Source organism: Molothrus aeneus, chromosome 18, assembly GCF_037042795.1.
Source record: "Molothrus aeneus isolate 106 chromosome 18, BPBGC_Maene_1.0, whole genome shotgun sequence".
Lineage (NCBI taxonomy): Eukaryota > Metazoa > Chordata > Aves > Passeriformes > Icteridae > Molothrus > Molothrus aeneus.
The window spans coordinates 11,707,589-11,726,258 of record NC_089663.1 but is presented as its reverse complement, the minus strand read 5'-3'; the positions used below and the strand labels follow the sequence as shown (position 1 = coordinate 11,726,258).

Below are 18,670 nucleotides of genomic sequence, written 5' to 3'. Positions count from 1 at the left end.
CAGATGTTTAGTTTTGAGGACAAGGGTGGTACCACACTTGGGGTCTCGTTTGCACAGGTGACAGTGACACCCATACAGGTTATCATTTTGGGAAAACATACAGAAGGAACAAAAACCTTTTCTACATCTACTTTTTTCTTGGTTTGTAGTCATTATCCTGAATTCTTACATTGTCTGGGATTCCATATCATGTTCCAAAAAAGATTGATTTTAGGGTAGTGAACTTTATGTTGCCTTGACAGTTTGTGTGCTCTCTTTCTCTTAACAAAGGTGAATGAAGCTGACATTATGCTATAACACAAGCAATTTTAAACTTCAGATTTGCACTGATTTTAATACAGGGCACAGCACTGCCAATCCTACTAAACTTGTTGGCTGTCAAAAACCCTTTTTCCTTCTGTATTTTTTTATTCTTATGAAAGAAGGACAAAAATATTGACTGGGATTAGGTTCTCCCTTTTTCAAACATCTGAAGACAAGTAATGAATTAAGTATAAGGAAGACTATGGGGATTTCTTTAAGCCAGTCCTGTGGTATTTTGGCACACAGCCCATTGTTAGTGAACAATTGCATTGGGTTCCTAAATTATAAGGGATATAGTCAGAAGATTAGACTTGATCCAGAGAAGCCCAAGTTGAAATTTTGTCTCTGACTCACAATATAGTAATGGGCAACTTGCTTTGCCTCCCTTTAAAGCAGGGACAGTAATTCTCACAGACAGTGTCTGTGGAATAGTTAATGCAGTGAAAAATCAGTTTAAAGACATGGAAGGAAATACTTGGAGTAGATGAAATACTGAGCTGCAAGTGTAGTAGACATTTTGAAAGATGAGGCATGTGGGGTAAACAAGTTTGAGCTATCTCCATAATAAAGTGATCCCTAATTCATGTGCCTGTGGCACATCCAGCCCTGACTCTAAAGGACTGTGACAGGGCATCTTTGTAAGGCAAAATGATTAATGAGTGGCCATGAGAAAGGTTCTCTTAATGCTGTAAATTTTTTATGACCCTTCACGATTGATTGTCCCCAAAATATCCTGGTTTTGTACAAGCAGCTTCATTAATATCTAGCCCTGATTCTAAATAATGCAGTGCCTGCAACACTTGTACAAAGTGATGCTGTGTGTGTTTCTGCTCTGCCTCTCAGGAGCCTGGTGCTGACAGCCCAGCCTGCCTGCAGCTTTTAGGGCTTTTTTACAAAAAAGTGTGAGTTCCATTACAAGCAACGCAGCCAGGAGTGCTGGTGCAGGTGCAGTGCAGGTAATGTGAGAGAGGTCCCTTCCTCAGGGCCTCCAGCACGCCCAGCTTTGCTTGTGCAGCTCTACAGGTGCCTCTCTCTGCCACAAAGACCCTTCTTGGTCTCCTCCTGTGCTGGATGTCCCCTTGGAGGCAGCATTGAGGGTGGTTACAGGCCTCTGATAGTCCAAATTCTTGCTTGGTAAACTTGAGGGAAGATTCCCCCCGATAAAATCCCTGCCACAGGCAGGAGTGATCAGGTGGCATCTCCCTATGGAGGTGGGAAGGACCCAAAAGGGAACCCTCCTGGAAGTTGCAGCTGATCAGTGCTGGATTGGGAAAGCAGAGGGTGGTAGCTACTTTAGAGTTACTAATAGAGGGTAACTACTTTAGAGTTACTATCAGAGGGTAACTGCTTTATGGTTCCTATTAGAATTATGTGCAGCTGGTGAGGTGTCAGTGTTTGGGGACAGGGCAGTGCGTGGCTGGAATGAAGCACTGCATACTACCCAGCCCATTGATCAAACCTGCAAGGGGATGTTTAAAACAGCTGCTCTTTTGCCTTTATTAATGAAGCCGTTGATGAGGAGCAGATTTCTTTCCCCTCTCCCCAGGGTTTCAGGTCATTCCCCTGTATTGGGAGCAGTGAGGCTCAAAGTGCTATTGTAAAGCCTCGTGTTCTGATCGTTATCTTGTTGACTCAAACTAACCTTCCTTCCAGAAATAAGTATTGACATGGCCCTTCATGGGGTTTTGTTTTGTTTTTTTTTTTTAACAGCACTAATTGGATTAAAGTAATTGTCACGAGTGAAGGATGCATGGTAGAGCACAAAGGGCACAGGGGAGGCTCAGCTGTGGGCACCATGGTTACTGGTGACATCACTGGTTTGCTGTTCCCAGCAAGGATTCAGTGCAGCTGAAGCTGGAGTGAGGATGGCTGAAACTGGGGGATTGCTGATGCAGCCCCTCCCGTTGCCATGGAAACAGAGGATGCAGTTTAAAGTTGCCTGCATGCATAACGTGGTGCTCATGGTGTCAACAAAACCAGGGTCCTGTGGTGCCCACAGCTTTTGGAAGGGCAGGAATGGTGTGGTGGGCAGAGTGGAGAATCCTCTTGTGGTTGGACTTGTTTTCCCATTGACTTTACTGTGCATGATAAGACAGAGTGAGCCTTGCTTTGAAGGACAAGAGCAAAACTCACGAGTCCCTTGGTGTCCTGAGCAGTTTTGTGGTTGAGGGATTGCCAGTCCAACTTGATGTAATTGTTTCTGATTGGACCTTACAAAGTACAGGCTCAAAAGTTCTGTTAAAATTATCCCTGGGATAACAGGGTTCCCATTACTAAAGGTAAGCCCCTACCTGCCTTTAAGATTGTCTTTCTAATATAACCATTAAGATTGTTCTCAACCCCTGCAAAACAGTAGAGGAGCTTCCCTGTTTGAGGACTATTTTGCTATATTTTGATTAAGGTCCCTACTCCAGCAAAGAGCACTGTCACAAAATGGTTAGGGTGCTGAAATGAGGATTCAGAGATGTAGCTCTGCCAGCAGTTCTGTGTCTTCAGGTTACTTTCTCTTTCTTCAAAATGGTGCTCTCTTGTTGATTCCATGATCTTCAGCGTGAGGGCACTCAGCTGTTCTGACTGGGGCACAAAAGCCTCTGACAGCCAGAAGTTGTGTGTGCTGTTGTACTTCAGCACTCTCCTGCATCAGTAACAGTAGAGGTGATTTTTATTTTTAATTTAGTTCCTTTAACTTTCTGTTTGCTTTTAGAACATTGTGCACTGATAAAATTATGTTGGTTTTGATGTGACGAGAAGTTCCAAATTTTGGCTTCTCTAAGAGTGGAATAGCTCCATCTCCTCTGCTCCCTTCTTTCACTTGGAACAAAGCTTTTTCCTCAGGTATTGTCCTGGTTATGGTGGTATGATTTTATTGAGTGTTTCAGGTCTTTGACACACACATACAGAAAAGAAAAGAACAAGTTGTAAAGTATGAAACTATGGTACTTTTAGGATAACCCAGCATTTTGTTTTCATAGGTAGGTTTTGGTTACCTGCAGTAAACAGTGCCCATGAACGGAGCCTGGGCTATCAGATATCTGCATCAGCAGGCAGAGGGTTGCTGGTGGTGAAAGCAGATGGCTGGTAATGAATTAGCTGTCAGCTCAAATGCTGGTGAAGGAGTGGTTAACAGAAGCCAGAGCTGAGTCATTCCGCAGCACAGGCGGCTGAGGCACAGCGGGTACACCCTGAGCAGGCACTCCCTGCCTGGGCATGAGATCCAGTCCCTTGCTGGGAAAACCCATTCAGAATAAACCCAGCATTCCTTCCAGGACCTTTTGGTGTTTCCCAGCATGTCCATCACTGGCTTTCTGGTTTTTGGTGCTGTTTAATTCTGGCAGCTGTGGCTGGAATGTGCTGTTGTATTTTGTTTGTGGTGTTTGACTGCTGATACTGCCACAATAGGCCAAATTACATGGCTGAGACAAGCAGGCTGCTTTTCTCATAACCTCTCCCAGCTTTTCTGTTAAAGTTTGCAACATGCAAGGTCCCAGCCACAATGTCACTGGTACCTCCTCAGTACCTGGTGCCTGCAGGTGGGAGTGAGGATGGCTGCTGCTGGAGCATAGCAAGGAAGGCTCCTGTTGGTAAGAAGAAGACACCACTTTGGAAAATGAGTTGTGGGAGTGAAATATCCCTCAGCCTAAATAATGTTCAGCTGGAGATAGTTGGGAATATTTTTCCCTTAGCGTATAGAGCAAAGAGTTTATTCCTCTCCCTCAGCATAAATTTTGTTTATACCTTGGGTGCCTTTACACTTCCTTTCTAAAACTGAACAGAACAGGTCTGGTTGGTGAAAACAGGTCTTAAGAGCTCTCCAGTGATGGCAGGAGTCGTCTTGCTGAGCAGCTTCAGGCATTTTTGTGGTCTGATGGATTGTGTGAGGCACTTCATGCTTTCTCTGGTTCCCAAAGGAAGGGTCTGTTTCTGGGGACTTAATTGGTGTTTGTGGTAGCCTTAGCATCCAAAACAATAAAAAAATAATAATTGGTCATAGAGAAAGTTTTCTCAGCCTCCCTTGCCACAACAATATGAGCAAGTATGTTAGCAGGGTCCTCTGGGGATATTTGCTGTCATGTTCTTGTTCTGTGGTTACAGAGATGTCTTTGCAGCCCTTGTTAACTGAAACCATCAGCCAGCTGGAAACTTCTCATATCCCTATCTGTGTCTTAGTGGGCTAAAAAAATCCTGAGAGTTCAGTGTTATTTTAATGCACTCTCCCAGAAGAGTTTTGTCCAGACTATCAAGATACCCTTTCCAAATGGGAGCTGGAGGAAAGAAACACCCCCCAAAAATCTTCTGGTTATTGTTTCCAGACAATGATTTGTGTCTTCCTTACCCATGGATGATAGGTCTGTCAAGCATGGTGCTGTCAGTCTTGATAATTGGAGTAATCTCATGAGAACTCTCGTGGGTCCTGTGGCACTGTGTGACTGCCCTGCTGAGGGGAAGTAAGAACTTGAGGAAGCTGAAGCATGCCAACCTTTTGTGAGCACTGTCTCACTTATTTAGATGGAGAGGTTGTACTGCAAACCATAATCACTGGTAAACAAGGTGAGAGTGTAGTTATAATGAATATGTTATAATCTATTTTGGAAAGCTAGAGCATGCCTGGATCACCCATTATCACCATGCAGCCTACCCCATCCCTACTGTTCTCTGCAGGAGCATTGCAGTGCTCAAAGTAGTGACAATAAAAACAGGCAACTTCAGGAGGAGCTAAGCAGCTGAGCTGTTTGCAGTGCTGCTGTTGGCTTTGCAGAGACTCTCTGCCTGTAGACTTGAGCCTGTGAGCAGCCTGGGCTGGATTCCAGGGCAGGAGCACAAGCAGGATTCTGCATTAGATTAATATTCTTCTTGGTGTTCTGAGTTGGTTGATGGGGCTGTTTTTCTTCTAATTCCCCAAAAGCAAAACATTACAAGGCAATCTTAATTTACACAGCCTGACTTGTGTATTTCTCCAGCTGATCCAATAAGCCACATCCTTAACTGTTTGATCCAGCATTATGCACTCCTATTCTGGGAATGCTGTTCCTTCAGCTGTGCTGAGACTCCTTGGGCTGTGAAGGTTTCTGTTGCCATTAACCATCCTTCCTTTATGGGGCTGTGTCCCACTAGAAAAACAAACAAACAAACAAATTGCATTGAGTCACCTGGTTCTGTTCACCTGGGCCAGGTCATTTGCTGAACTAAGGCTTTGCAAGGTGTGCTCTGGCTGGGAGACACATTTCTAACTGGGAAAGGAGATGGAAGATCTTAAAACTGATGAACCTGCCTGTGGAAGGCTCTGTTTACAGCTGTTTGTCTGCTGTTGAGAGCAGATGATAAATGGGGTTAGGCTGGCCCAGTGGTTAAGTGATATTCATGGGAATTATTCATCTGTGATCGTTGTGCTGAGGTCATGTGCTGTGTCCCATGCTATGCTGCTGTGCCAAGAGATTTATTTTAATAGAAGCCTTTAAGTAACTGGCATTCTTGCTAATCATGGTGCATCTGCTTCTCTGGGTTCCCTGTTATGAGTAATTTAATGCTATTACTTTAGCTAGAAGGGATCTGTGTCACCATCTGTCCTGAAAAGCTATTGATGGGGCTGTGGGGAACATGGAGTGTCATCAGCAGGAGAGAGGGACTTGGAAAGGGATGCCTGGATTTCCTCTTGTAATACAATATAAGATGGTTTACTGTGCTTATGGGTTAGATAGCTTGCACATAGAGGCTGTCAGCTACTCTTTGGTTTTGTTGGGGAGCATTCCTCAGGTATTTACAGAGGGGGAAGATGCTGTGGCAGTAGTGAGTAGCAATGACCCAGGCAATCTGCTAAATAAAGTCTCTGCTTCTCTCCAGGGCTGAAACCTCTGAGACTGACCCTCAAGTGCCTGCACATCAGCACCTCCAGCAGATATTCTTTGGAGAGGGCCTGCCACACACTTCTCAAGCCAAATGTTTTCCTAATTGAGGATTATTTTAAATTGTTGTTTACAGACCACTTCCTTGTGACAAGCTCTCTCCAGGCTGTAGCTCAGGCACAGTAGGCATGAAGAGGCTGCATGGCTGCAGAGCAAATTGCTCTTCACTCCCACAAGTGCTTCACTTTCACAGCACCACTTATGCCCAGAGTACCATCCTGGTCTCTCAAGTGCGTGTGGCTAAAGTCTTTATTTTTATTATATGAGAAACATATTTTCTCTTTGTCTTTCTGACTGGTCAGTAACTGCTCTGTTCACCATCTCTCTGACTCTTGGCCCTTCCTTCCTTCCTTCACTGCAGCTCGTTGTCTTCTCAACAAGCCAACTGCTAAGTGTGAGAGCCTGGAGGGCTGGGAAGCAGCTTTGTGTGGGTTTATCCTGGGGAGTTTCTCTTTGATCATACTATCCTTCCCAGCAGTGTGGTGTGTTATGAGTATAAATTTGGCCTGACTCAAAAGTCCTGGCTCTAAAGATAGTTTGGGATATAATCTTGGGATTTTTTTTTTCTATCAGCAGAGCTACAGCTCTTATTTCACATTCGTCTGAGAAAATGGTCTCGCTGTCCTCGTCATATCTTACGTAGATAAGTGACAAGTAGGAGGGATGTGAAGGGCCAAAATTTGCTGAGGGTTTGTGACTGGGTGACAAAGGCTGTGGGCTGGAGTTGGTCCTCTGGAAAGGCTGGAGGAGGAAGCACACCCTGCTCCCAGAATAGGGTTTGCAGTCTGCTGCAGCTGCACAGAAGTGAATAAAATAACCTCAATTCAGAAGTGGGATGTGAACTGACTTTTACAGAGAGTCTCAGTGAACTTGGTTTTGCCTTCCTTCCTTCTCTCCCAGTGCGTTGGGACAGTGACACCGTGTCACCCTTGCATCTCCCACCATCAGAGTGGAGAAGCTGCTGATGGAATTATCCATGTACAGCAAAAATTGGCCAATATTGTGTGTTCTTCAGGGTTCCAGCTGTAGGGTGAGAATCAGGCAGCTCATCTCCATGCAGAGAAGTTTTTGTTAAAACTGGCTGAACGGGGAAAAGTGAAATGGGGAATTACTGTTAGTGAGTAAAACTCCTCTGTGGATTTTGGTCCCAAATGAGGGCTTGCAGAATTTCCTGGAATTGCTGTAACTGTGCAGTTTAGAAGGGAGTTTTGAATAACCTAGCATGAAGAAAACTCATCTTCCCTCTGCTTATGATTTCCATGTGCTTCTGCCATATAATAAAACTCTAAATCTCTATAATTTCTATCAACTGTTCAGAGCAGATGCTGTGCAGTTATTCTGTCTGTTACTTCCACTGTGCTGGCTGGGTTACTGCCTTTTCTGAGACCTTTGAATTAACCAGATTTTGGGGTCATCAAAATTATTTAATGTTATTGTCATAAATATTTGTACAGGACTTGGTCAGTGCTTATATAAGAACTGAAAGACAGTAGTTTGTTAGAAGAGGATGTGTGCTTTAATGAACTGCCAGCTGAGTGTTAGAAATAAACTGCAAAAAAATACTTTTCTGCTTTTCTATTTTTTTTTCTATTGCAGTTTGTGGGGCAGGAAAAAAGTGATTATTTAGATTGTCAGTTATTTAGGTTTGTCAGTTATGGCTGTTTAAATTTAAAATCACTTGAGAGGTCTTTATAAACAGGGCTATTTACTTCTAAGCAGCTCTGTTGGTTTAACATCCTGTCCTCAAAAGATGAGAAGTTGATCTCTTGCATCTTATTAATAATTTTCTGTTAAACCATGTTATCCTTTGAATTGTTTGTATGCCAAAAATGAGGAGTTGTTATTGTGTTACATTTCACAGTTGATTCTTGGTATAAAATTCCTTTTTTGCCCCCTTATTTTCCAAAGTACTGTGCTCTGAAAATGCTCTCAAATACAAACAATAATCTCAAAATGCTAACAGAATGAATCTCTTGTTTGGAAATGATGAAGGTTATACATCATCCAATCTGCTGGAATGTATGAGAAATTAATAAATATTTGGTTTGTCTCTAGCTCATCTTAGAAGCACTGAAATTAGTATTTTTTTTTATTGAGGGAATTTTTGCCAGGTTTTCTCTGAAGGACAGTCCTACGAATCAGCCAAAATGCGGAGGCTGCCAGGGGGTGCAGTGATCGTTCTGGCAAACTTGCGTTGTTTCTTCAAAAGATCTTAATTAGCAGAGCAAAGTCTCCAAGCTGTTCTTGGAGAGCTGCTGCTGGGCCAGATCACATGCAGCAAACCCCCAAATCCTGTGGGTGTAGGTCACAGAATGGTCTTTATCACTGCGATCACAGAATCACTGAGGTTGGAAAGGACCTCTGAGATCATCAAGTCCAGCCAGTGCTCAACTCCCAGCTTCTCAACTCAACCAGAGCACTGAGTGCCACGTGCAGTCATTTCTTGAGCACCTCCAGGGGTGGTGGCTCCGATGCCTGACCACTCTTCCAGTGAGGAAAACTCTTCCTGGTGTCCATCCTGAGGTGCTGCTGCACCAGGAGTGTGCGTGACATCACCACGGGGCTGTGCAGGTTGGACAGACTCCCCTTGGCTGCTGATGCTTTGTGCTGTTGGGTGGCTCAGAGCTGGAGCCAGGGGTTGGGGTGTGTGCTGTGTTACCTGTTCCAGGAACAGGAGCTGAGGTGTCATTACAGCTCTGTTCAAACTGAGCATCCAAGTGGAAATTGGCATGGGGTCCCAAATAAATCAAATGTCTATGTTGGCCAGATGAGTCTGTAAATTTTGCCTTTGTAATCTCTAGGTTTGGTAATCTTAGTGCTGGGGTGCTGCTACAGCTCTGCTGTGCTCAAAAGGAGTCCTAGAAACCACCCCCAGTGTCCAGGTGCTTTGAGAGCCAGGTCCTTGTACGATTCCCTGGAAAATGAACATTTTTGTGATGTATTTGTGATCTATTTTTCCTTTCAGAAAAAGAGCAGAGAGGAGACATGTGGGGAAGGCAGTGGAGTGGAGATCCTGGAGAACAGGCCCTACGTGGATGGCCCGGGGGGCAGTGGGCAGTACACACACAAGGTTTACCACATTGGCATGCACATCCCCAGCTGGTTCCGCTCCATCCTGCCCAAGGCAGCTCTGCGTGTTGAGGAGGAGTCCTGGAACGCTTATCCTTACACAAGGACAAGGTAAAATGGGCACAATGCCCACAGCTGTGTCCCTGTGCTAAAGACAGGGCTTGGTGTCGCTCTCTGGCAGTGGCATTTCCCTCTCCAGTGATATCCTTCAGGGCAACTGGGGTCAAGTCCTGAAATTCCTGTGCAGTGCTTGGTGTCAGGAGTTTCCTTGGCTGACTGCACACCTGCCTGAGAATGTGGGGCTCCTTGCTGTAAAATGTGGAGCTGTTTTGTCTGTCAAGGCTTGGGCAACTGTGAATGGTTTTTATTTAGCCTTGTATCTGCTTAACATTGCAGATCTCTGCAAGCTCGGGGAAGTTACAAATGTGCACGGTGCTGGGACAGATGTCATGCTGAATCCTGTCAGGGAAGGCAGGATGCATTTGTACAGGGGATTTTTCTTTTTCTTTCTTAATAAATAAATAAATAATCACAGCACTTCTTTTCTGATAACTGTCTGTCATTTCACTAGAAAATAACGAACCTACATCCTATGGTTTTCACCCTGAGGAGGGAAGAGAGCCAGAGGCTCTGTGGAGCCCTCTGGGACCTCCTTGTTTCATCTGATTTTGTCAGGGAGGGCTTCACATACCCTGGAAAAATATAACCTTTGTGCCAGTTACTCCATTTCAGAGCATTTGCTCTTTTTCACATTTACAAATCTGATTTTCCTGACATCTTGCACAATAAAAAGGCTTTAATGGGTATTTTGATTTTTATGAAAAATGTGGAAAAATTTTCTGGTTCTGTTTTAGTTGGTGTCTGCAAGTAACATCAGTCCTGGGAAGGTGGGGAGTCTGTGTGTGCATATGGGCTGTTGCCAGTGACTGAATATAATGGAGCTGCCTGACTTTTAAGTGATTAAAGTTCACTTCCAGTCAGTTTTTATCTCTTCTCTTGAAATGCCTATGAGTCAATCAGTTGGCCAGGAAACCTGTGCTGCACAGAACTAGTTTGTATTTTATTCTGCCACAGATTCCAGGCAGGAGCTTTGCTTTTCTCCCTGCACAGGTGCATTTCCTGAGTGTCCTTGTATCAGTATCCATGTCACAACTTTTTAATACAGTGGGCCCAAAATTTATCTCCTTGCTGAAAACTGGTGAGCTCCTGTCTTAAGAAGTTATTCAAGAACAATCTCTAGTTGGTATTTTAAGCATATCTGAAGGAAAACATGAGTGAAGGCTGGCTGGGATTTGAGGCTGATTTACTCTAAGCTGTGTTGTTCTGGCTCCCAGGTACACGTGTCCTTTTGTGGAGAAGTTCTCTATTGATATTGAGACCTACTACAAAACTGACCCAGGAGACCATAGCAACGTGTTCAACCTTTCTGCTGCAGAAAAAAGACAAACCATTTTAGGTAAATAGCCTTTTTCCTCTCTACTTTTCCCTGGTTTTGTCTTTTTCTTTCTTTTCTTGTTGTGTCCATCCTCTTTAAACACTCACCTGCATCCCTGTCACTGTCACTGCAGGCAGGGTTACATCAAGTAAGGTGAGGATACCAGAATTCTCTTCTGAAATAATTTGAATCCCCCATCTGTAAATTTAAGCTGATGCTTTTCCATCTTATGCAGCTCCCAAGAGGAGTAAGACATCTAATGAATTTGGGGGTAATAAGTAGAAATAACCATAGAAGAGGAAAAAATAGCTCTATAATTGTGGAAATGTTGCTGTTTATTTGTGTGGCTCCTTCATGTATATGAAAGTGATTCCTGTCTGCACTTTTGAAGCATGAAGCTGCATTTAATTTTCGTTCCCTCTCCTTTTAGTCCTGCCCCTCATGTAGGTTAGCAGTCACTTCACAGCTGTCTTTAGAAGATTGAGTTAATGTAAGAAATTAATGAGAAGAGGCAAAAGTATTTCAAAAAAGTACTTTTGTACTTCAGCTGTCCTCATTGCTGGGCCTGGCTGACCAGGCTTTCACTGCTGAGCAGACTTGAGTCCCACAGCTGCACTGAGAGGTGTCACAGAGCTGTCACTTCTGGGGAAGTGAGATCCTGCCCTTCAATCCAAACTTCAGATACCTCTGAGCTCTGGGGATTGCAGGTCTTTAAAATATGTTAATTCACTGCACTCCTGCTGCAGCTTCCACTTCTCCATTGTTGGATTGTTAATTAGGACTTGAGTTAAACTTTCTGCTTCCCACAGTACATCTGGTCTATCAATAGCAGCTGAGGAGTTCCCAGTCCCCTCCTCTGATGGACCCAGAGATGAGATGTTCCTTGGCAATGTCTGTTCCATGGCAGGGCAGGTGTGTTTAACTGTCTTGGCTGAGACAGCTGCAGCACTGAGTGGTATTAGAAAAGCTGGAAGGTGGAATGTGCAACAGATCTGTGTGGAGCTGGAAAGACAGAGTGTGCAGAGCTGCCAGAGTGCTGTGGATCTGCAGTTACTGTGGGGAAAAACATCTCTTTGGAGCAAAGCCTCTGTTTGCTGGAACTGTGTGTGCTCGTTCCTCTGGCAGAGCCGATCTCTGCCCAGCAGCAGTGTATAAACAATTTAAATATCAGTTGTTTAAGTGTAACTAAAAAGAAACTAAATTGCTCTAATGCTTCTGGTACTTACTGAAACAGAAATAACTCATGAAAAATTATATTTTCACGTTTTGCTCAGGAAGAGGAAACATCTAACTGTTTCTGTTCTCTTTCTATAGATCCTATTGATATTGTTAAAGATCCTATCCCTCCCAATGAATACAAAGCTGAGGAGGATCCAAAGCTGTATAAATCAGTGAAGACTAAAAGAGGACCCCTCTCAGAAGATTGGATTCAAGAGTACAAGAACAACCCTGGGAAATATCCCATCATGTGTGCATACAAACTGTGTAAAGTGGAGTTCAGATACTGGGGGATGCAGTCGAAAATCGAGCGCTTTATCCACGATGTTGGTGAGCATTTCTGCCCTTGCAGACTTCACTCCTTAATGTTGGCACTGAATTGAAACATGAAGGTGAGGTCTGTGCAATGCATCACATTCCAAGACACATCTGTGAAGAGATTCTCAGGTCTGATGACTCTGTGGGTCAGCTCAGAAAAAATCCTGTTATTCTGTCACTTATAATCGTGGTATGTACAAATCCAAACCACGTGAACCCACTGAAAAGGTTTCAAGTCCTGTGTAGGCAACATCTTGCATTCTCCTTTTTTAAATTTTTTTTAAAGATAAACTTGCCAGATCATTTTTAAACTCTGCCAGTCTTCTTTATTGTGACCAAAATCCATCCTGAAGGGCTGCCTAAAGAAATAAGCTTCACTTCAGCATCCTGAGTGGTTCCAGAAAACCACTCCCTGGAGCATCCCTAGTTTCTACCTGCCTTGTGACAGGGCTGGTGGATCTCTGTGTGGCTCTGAGTTGTGAGTAAATGTCCTTCTTTGATGGATGCATCATTGTTAGGTCAGGGCTTTTAAGGAGGAATTGGATGTGTCTGGGAGTAACTAAGTGGAGACAGTACAGGTGCTGGCAGTAATTTATTTTTTGCAGAAAATCTATAAAACACTTGATACAGTTTGTGAGCCTTGCCACAAATGACTGGTTCAATGGCCAAGTGGAAAACCTAAATAGTGTTTTAAAGGAGTGATCCCATCTGAAAGGGCAGAGCTCTGGCTGTCCTCTGGCAAAGAAAATGCCAAAAAAAAAAGGGTGTGTAGAGGATGCTACCACCTTCCAGTGCACTGTAGATCCTCCTGCATGACCTCTATGACTCTGCTTTTGATGTGCAAGTCTTCATGAAGTGCCTGATTCTAGCATAAGTAATTTTCAAGCTCTTTGTAGTCACATTGCTCCTGCGAGCTAATGTGAAAAACACTGATAGAGCAGTGGAGAATAGTGTGCCCCTCTCTCTGAATGCTCACAGGTTGTTTTCTTACAGCTCCTTTGCTTTTCTTTGGGCAGGGATGGAGGCTTTTCCTGCTGTAGGCTGTGTTACAAGTGCCTCTCTGCACTGAACTCCCTTGGTGTTTCAGTGACATGGGTTAATTTAGTGTATGCTGGAAAACACAGAGGCAGAATAACAACTCCATTGTATCTGTTAAATGAAAAAGGAGCACATGACTCTTCCAGTTCAGAGGTGTTTGGCATAGATTAACTGTGGTCCCTTAGAAATATTGCTTTTGTATTCTGTGAAAGATTGCCTGCCATTTCCCTCTTGATTGAGGCTTTGCACAGAGCAGAGCCAGCTCATTGTCTGCCTTTCAAAAGCTTTTCCAGCCTGTTATAAAGATGGCAAATAGTGTTTTTCAAAGTGGTTAAGATGCACAAAATCAGGGAAGTCTTTTAGGCAAGATGAAGTAGAGTGAGTGAAAAGTGGAAGTAAAAGCTTGGGGCATCTGCAGGAGCTGTGTGGCCTCCCCCTGCCCTGGGACAGCTGTGGGGAAGCCATGAGTGGGCAAAGTGCCACAGCATTTGTACCAAAGCCACAATGCATGAGGATGTTTAAGTAGGAGAGATGTGGTTACAACAGGACTGACCAGGCTTAGGTGCAGATCCCTGTGTGGGGGCTTCCAGCTGGTGGCCAAAAGCAGCTGGAGACTTTGTGCAGTGTGCACCTGATGGTGAGCCAGGCTCCCAGGAGCCAGAGTCGTTGTGCTGGGTCAGCCCCTTCTCCCTTGGCATTTTCCTCCTGGTTCCTCTGTTCCCAACTCGAGCAACTTCATTTCCTGGGGAATTAGCCCACCCTGTGCAGGGTCACCAAGCCAGCAAGGAAACAAACAGCAAGATCCAAACTCTGCCCAATGGGAAGCAACGCTTAGTGGAGCAAACTAAAATTAGAGAATGGGTTGAAAAAAGAGCAGGTGTGAGGTGAGTGATGGATGGCTTGTGCAGTGTGGAAGGGCTGCTGAGCACAGAGGGAGGAACTCTGGGGGCCGGTGTTGAAACGTTCTCACTCGTACTGAGTGCAGCAGCCATTCTTTCCCATGACTAATTGGACAGTTACTCAGTGCTTTGACAGCCTGAGACACAGACTAAAATTGTGATTGTGGGCTATTAGTCTGCTTGGCTGTAATATTTGTATGCTTTTTTACTCCTTTCCCATAGATTTTAAGTTTAATTGGACTGGCACTGCATAATGTTCTGCTCCCACTTGCTTCCTAATGGTGCATGTGGGCTCTGAGTCTTTTGTTGTTAAACAAGTGTGTTGACTGTGTATGGGTTATTAATTATATACTGTGGCAAAGTGTGTTCCATCCCAGTAACTGGAGCTTTGTCTAAGCCACTGTGTCCTAGGCTAAATATGCCCAAATTGCTGCACTGTGGTGAAGTGGCTTTTGAAAGCTCTTTTGCAGAACTTTGGCTTCACTAAAGCACTCAAATGACTCAGTTCATGCACTGCCCACTGGATCCCAAAGGTAGAGTTTTGTCTTTCCAAGGGGAGGCAGGTTGCTGTTGGCATGATGTGGATGTGACCACAGGCTTTTCTTTGTGAGGGCTCTGAGCAAGGGAGGGCAGGGAAGCAACCAGGTGTGACTGCAGGTGGCCTTGGGTTGGATTGTACTGGCAAGGTTAAGGGATCTCTTGGGACTGTCAGGGAAATTGTGTTGCACATGGACAATCAGGCATCCTGTATTTGCTGTCAGGAAATTGTGAATTATAAAATTATTTGGAGGTTGCTTCTGGGTACAGAGGCAGTGGGTATCTGAGCAGTTGCTTTGTTTGGATATTGAGGGCATTAAGGGCAGAATTTGTTGGTGGGTTTTGTGATTTATTTCTCTTGAGTTCTTATTACATTTACTGCTTTAATTTCACATTGGAAAACAGGCCCAGAACTACAGACCAAAGGTTTTTTAATTTCACATGAAGCCACCTCTCTGCCCTGGTTTGTCTAATGGTCATTTACACTTCCTTTTTTATGGTGGAGTCCAACACCACAAATCATTTACAGCAGTCAGCACCTCAAGGATTCAACCAGCCTCTGAGTTGTTGAGGTGGTGAGCTGGAAACCAAATGATTTAAATGTTTGCACCCTGCTCAGCTCTTCACAGATGATCTTTCTGCACAGCACAGTGGGAAATGTTACAATAATTAAATCAACACATGATGACGGGTGCTCTGAACTCAGCCTGCACATTTGTGCATGTGTGGTGTTACTGTTTGTTTGTTTTTTTAAACAAAGCATTGCACTCTGGAGAAATGATAGTCTACTTAATGACTGATAACCAGCTGGTAGCTGCATCCTTGTCAGAAAACCTCTTCACATTTTTGCTGGGTGACCTCAGTGAGGTGTCTGATGAGGCTGTGGGGTTTTCCTCTGATTCTGGGGAAGGAGGCTCAGATAAGCTTGGGGCATGTTGGTGGAGGGGGAAAACCTGCTGGCAAGGCAAACTTCCAACTGTGCTGCAGCTGGGCCAGTGTGTGACAGGGACTTCTGTGGCTGAGTGGGACACATTTACACCTTCTCTCCTTCCAGGGAGAAAAAGGAAAGCCAGCTGGGCCACAGATTCCCTCAGCACTCTTCTGATGGGCATCTGCTCCAGAGACAGAGAGAGTTTTTCCCAATTACTCTCTTTCCTGAGTCTGGTGTCTCCCCTCCTTTTCACTTTCCAATAAAAAACTTGTTTTTCTCTAAGATTCTGATACAGAAATGCTTTGAGACTTGTTTTTTTTCCATTGCACAGGGAGAGCAGCAGTGTCTGGACAGGGGAGGTCAGTCATTTGTAGCTGGATCCTGGCTGCTGTGTGGGACACTTGTTGTGTTCCCTGGGTCTCTGCTGGGAGGCTGCAGGCTGGGCAGGAGTTCAGTGCCCACTGCTGTGCACAGAGGAGCCCCTCAAGTTCTCTTCCCTAGCACTGAAGCCTTTTCTGCAAGCCATGACTTTTATTTTTCCATTTCTTTTGTACCTGCACAGCCTCATTCTCCCCCAGGTTTTCTCCTTGTGTTTAAGAAAGAGAAATGCAGCACTGCTGGCACATTCTAGGTGAAGGCCAAATGCTGGGAAAGTAATCTATTTTTTGGACTTCTTAACTAACCTGGAGCGGGAGAGGCACAGCAGCTCTGAAGCCCTGTGGTGCCATCCTATTTTCAAAGGAGCAGAGCTTTAAGGAAGGGTGGTTTGGGATGTCTAATCAATGGGATGTGAGCAGGGCACATGGGGAGGTCTCTGGGTTGGCAGGAAGCAGTGCAGGTGATGTTTGAGATCTAAGAAGGCAGAGAGGAACTTCAAGAGACTTTTTTTTACCCGCAGGTGGTTTTCATGTTCCCTGTGATGTTAGTCCATTAAAAGACAGATACGTGGTTGGTGGCATCTGTGCCTCTGCACAGAGAATTTCTGAGGAGTTGGGGCACTGATACATCAAGGCTGGATTCAGGAGCAGGAGTGGAGCCTGCTGAGCCCTTGAACAGGGGAAGCTGTGGGATAAGAGCAGCATTCACTTGTGTCTGATCACAGTCTGTTTTCAAGGTGTTCCAAGCAAGGTGGAATTGGACGCTGTGGGTGTGGAAGTTCAAAGGGTGGTGGGGACAGCAAGAGAATGTTTTCTTGGCTTTGTAGGTGTGGTGTAAATTTAATCTTGGTTTCTAAGCTCTGCTGGTTGTCAATCATAACAGGAGGTGAAGAGGCTAAAACATTCTCCTGTAGTTCTGCAAAAAGTAATCTGGCAGGGGAAATAACTCTGAATCTCAGCTCAGGTCGAACAGAATTAAGGTGCTGAAGGCTGTCACTCTGCCCCAGAAGGTCACACTCTGCTGGCTCAAACTTGCCTCTCCCTTCTGAAAGTCAGTCAGCAAAATACATCAAATATTGATAGATTTAATCTTACTGTGTAAATGAAGTTCAGGTTGAGCTGGTCCGTGGCATTAGCTGCTGATCTCAGCGGCCATTTCCTCCTGGCAGCTTGGCTTGGCATGACTGGTGGCATTGAGGACTGACCAAAGAGCAGAACAGACAATAAAGTGCTCAGATCTGGAAGGAGATGAACATATAAAAACATGGGGTTTGTGTGTTTAAGAAAACAAAAAAAGTGATTGCTGAAAACAAGTTGGATCTTTAGGCAGAACATCACAGAAACTGTGACAGTGGTGGGATCCAAGGTTTTCTGTACAGCAGGGGAGCTCCTGATGCTGGCAGCACCTCAGAAACCCTGCACATGGTGGGACCATCCCCCTTGGCCATGCTCCTGGAGATGGAGAGTGGCTTGTGAGGGATGTCTTTCCTCATGGTGGTGCTTAGAGAGCTCAATCTGCAGCTCCCAAAACCTAAATGATTCTAATGTAGCCTGTTGATTGCTCTCATAATTCCACTGACAGCAAATCCCACTGGGGCTTTTGGCTTGTCCTTCAACCCATCTCTGCCTCAGTTTCCTAGTAATTAAAGAGGGGGCAATATTAATTGATTGTTTATTATCAGAAAAAAGCTCCTGAGGATCAGTTGGTCAGTATTTAGAGAAGCTTTAAAAGCATCATTACTGCTCTGTGATCCCATCAAGAATAAATAGCAGTTTGGAGTTTTGAGCTTTTAAGGAATAATATTGGTGAAAATCCTGAGTGACTATTATGTTTTAAAAGTCTTGGGGATGATGATGTTAGTGAGTGAGTCTAAGTCTTAGGGAGAACATCTGTTGCCTGTTCAGGTGCATTGTGTGTTGATACTGAGGCTGCTCTTCCTTTCAGATATGTGATACATTGAAATATTTTAAATTGGCTTTACCCACTCCATTTTTCTCTTGCAGCAGAAGACAGATGGTATCTGCAAAATAAAGCATCTTTATTCCCTCCCTTACTTTGCTTTCTATCCCATTAACTCAGAAGCTCCAATTTGTGATGCTGTTTTACTGATACATAGAAACCAGGTGCAGAAAACGGGTTTCCAAGGACAGGAATGTGGGATGTGCTTCTGTAATGTAACAACTGGGGAGGGCTGTGCAGCATCCATCAAGGAATGATTTGAAACTCTCCAGGATTAAAAAAAAAAATAACAAAAAAATGAGTAGCTTTTTTCTTTTTTCTATTTTCTTTTATTTATTACTTGGTAATATATTTCATTTTGAAGTCAGGATCCAAATGTTGCAACTTCTAGAACTTCAGGGAGTTGAAACTGTGGTCTGTGTGTGGCTCCTCCTTGGTGGAGCAGGTAGGCAAAATCTTCCATCCAAAATTAGGCAATCCTTTTCCAAGTTAAAAGTTAAAAACCCCTTTCCAAGTTAAAATCCCTTTCCAAGGTGAATCCCTTTCCCCTTCCAGTGACAGAAGACTGGCTGATTTCAGTGATTTCAGGTTGATTAGAAAGAATTGAGGAGATAAAGTAGATGAAGTGACCAGGTTGCCACCCTGACTGTGTGAAGGTCCTGCACTGCAGGCTGATGTCTCTGTA

The 18,670-nt window shown here is 44.3% G+C and overlaps 1 protein-coding gene across 3 annotated transcripts in view; it reads left to right on the top strand.

Moving 5' to 3' along the window:
- Nucleotides 1-18,670, top strand: part of PITPNM2 (phosphatidylinositol transfer protein membrane associated 2) — a 125,792-nt gene that overhangs the window by 67,306 nt on the left and 39,816 nt on the right. For all 3 annotated transcript variants that reach the window (XM_066561931.1, XM_066561929.1, XM_066561928.1), the window contains exons 4-6: nt 9,169-9,383; nt 10,607-10,728; nt 12,022-12,255. In XM_066561931.1, the coding sequence (XP_066418028.1) occupies nt 9,169-9,383; nt 10,607-10,728; nt 12,022-12,255 (571 nt within the window). The remainder of the gene's footprint in view (nt 1-9,168; nt 9,384-10,606; nt 10,729-12,021; nt 12,256-18,670) is intronic.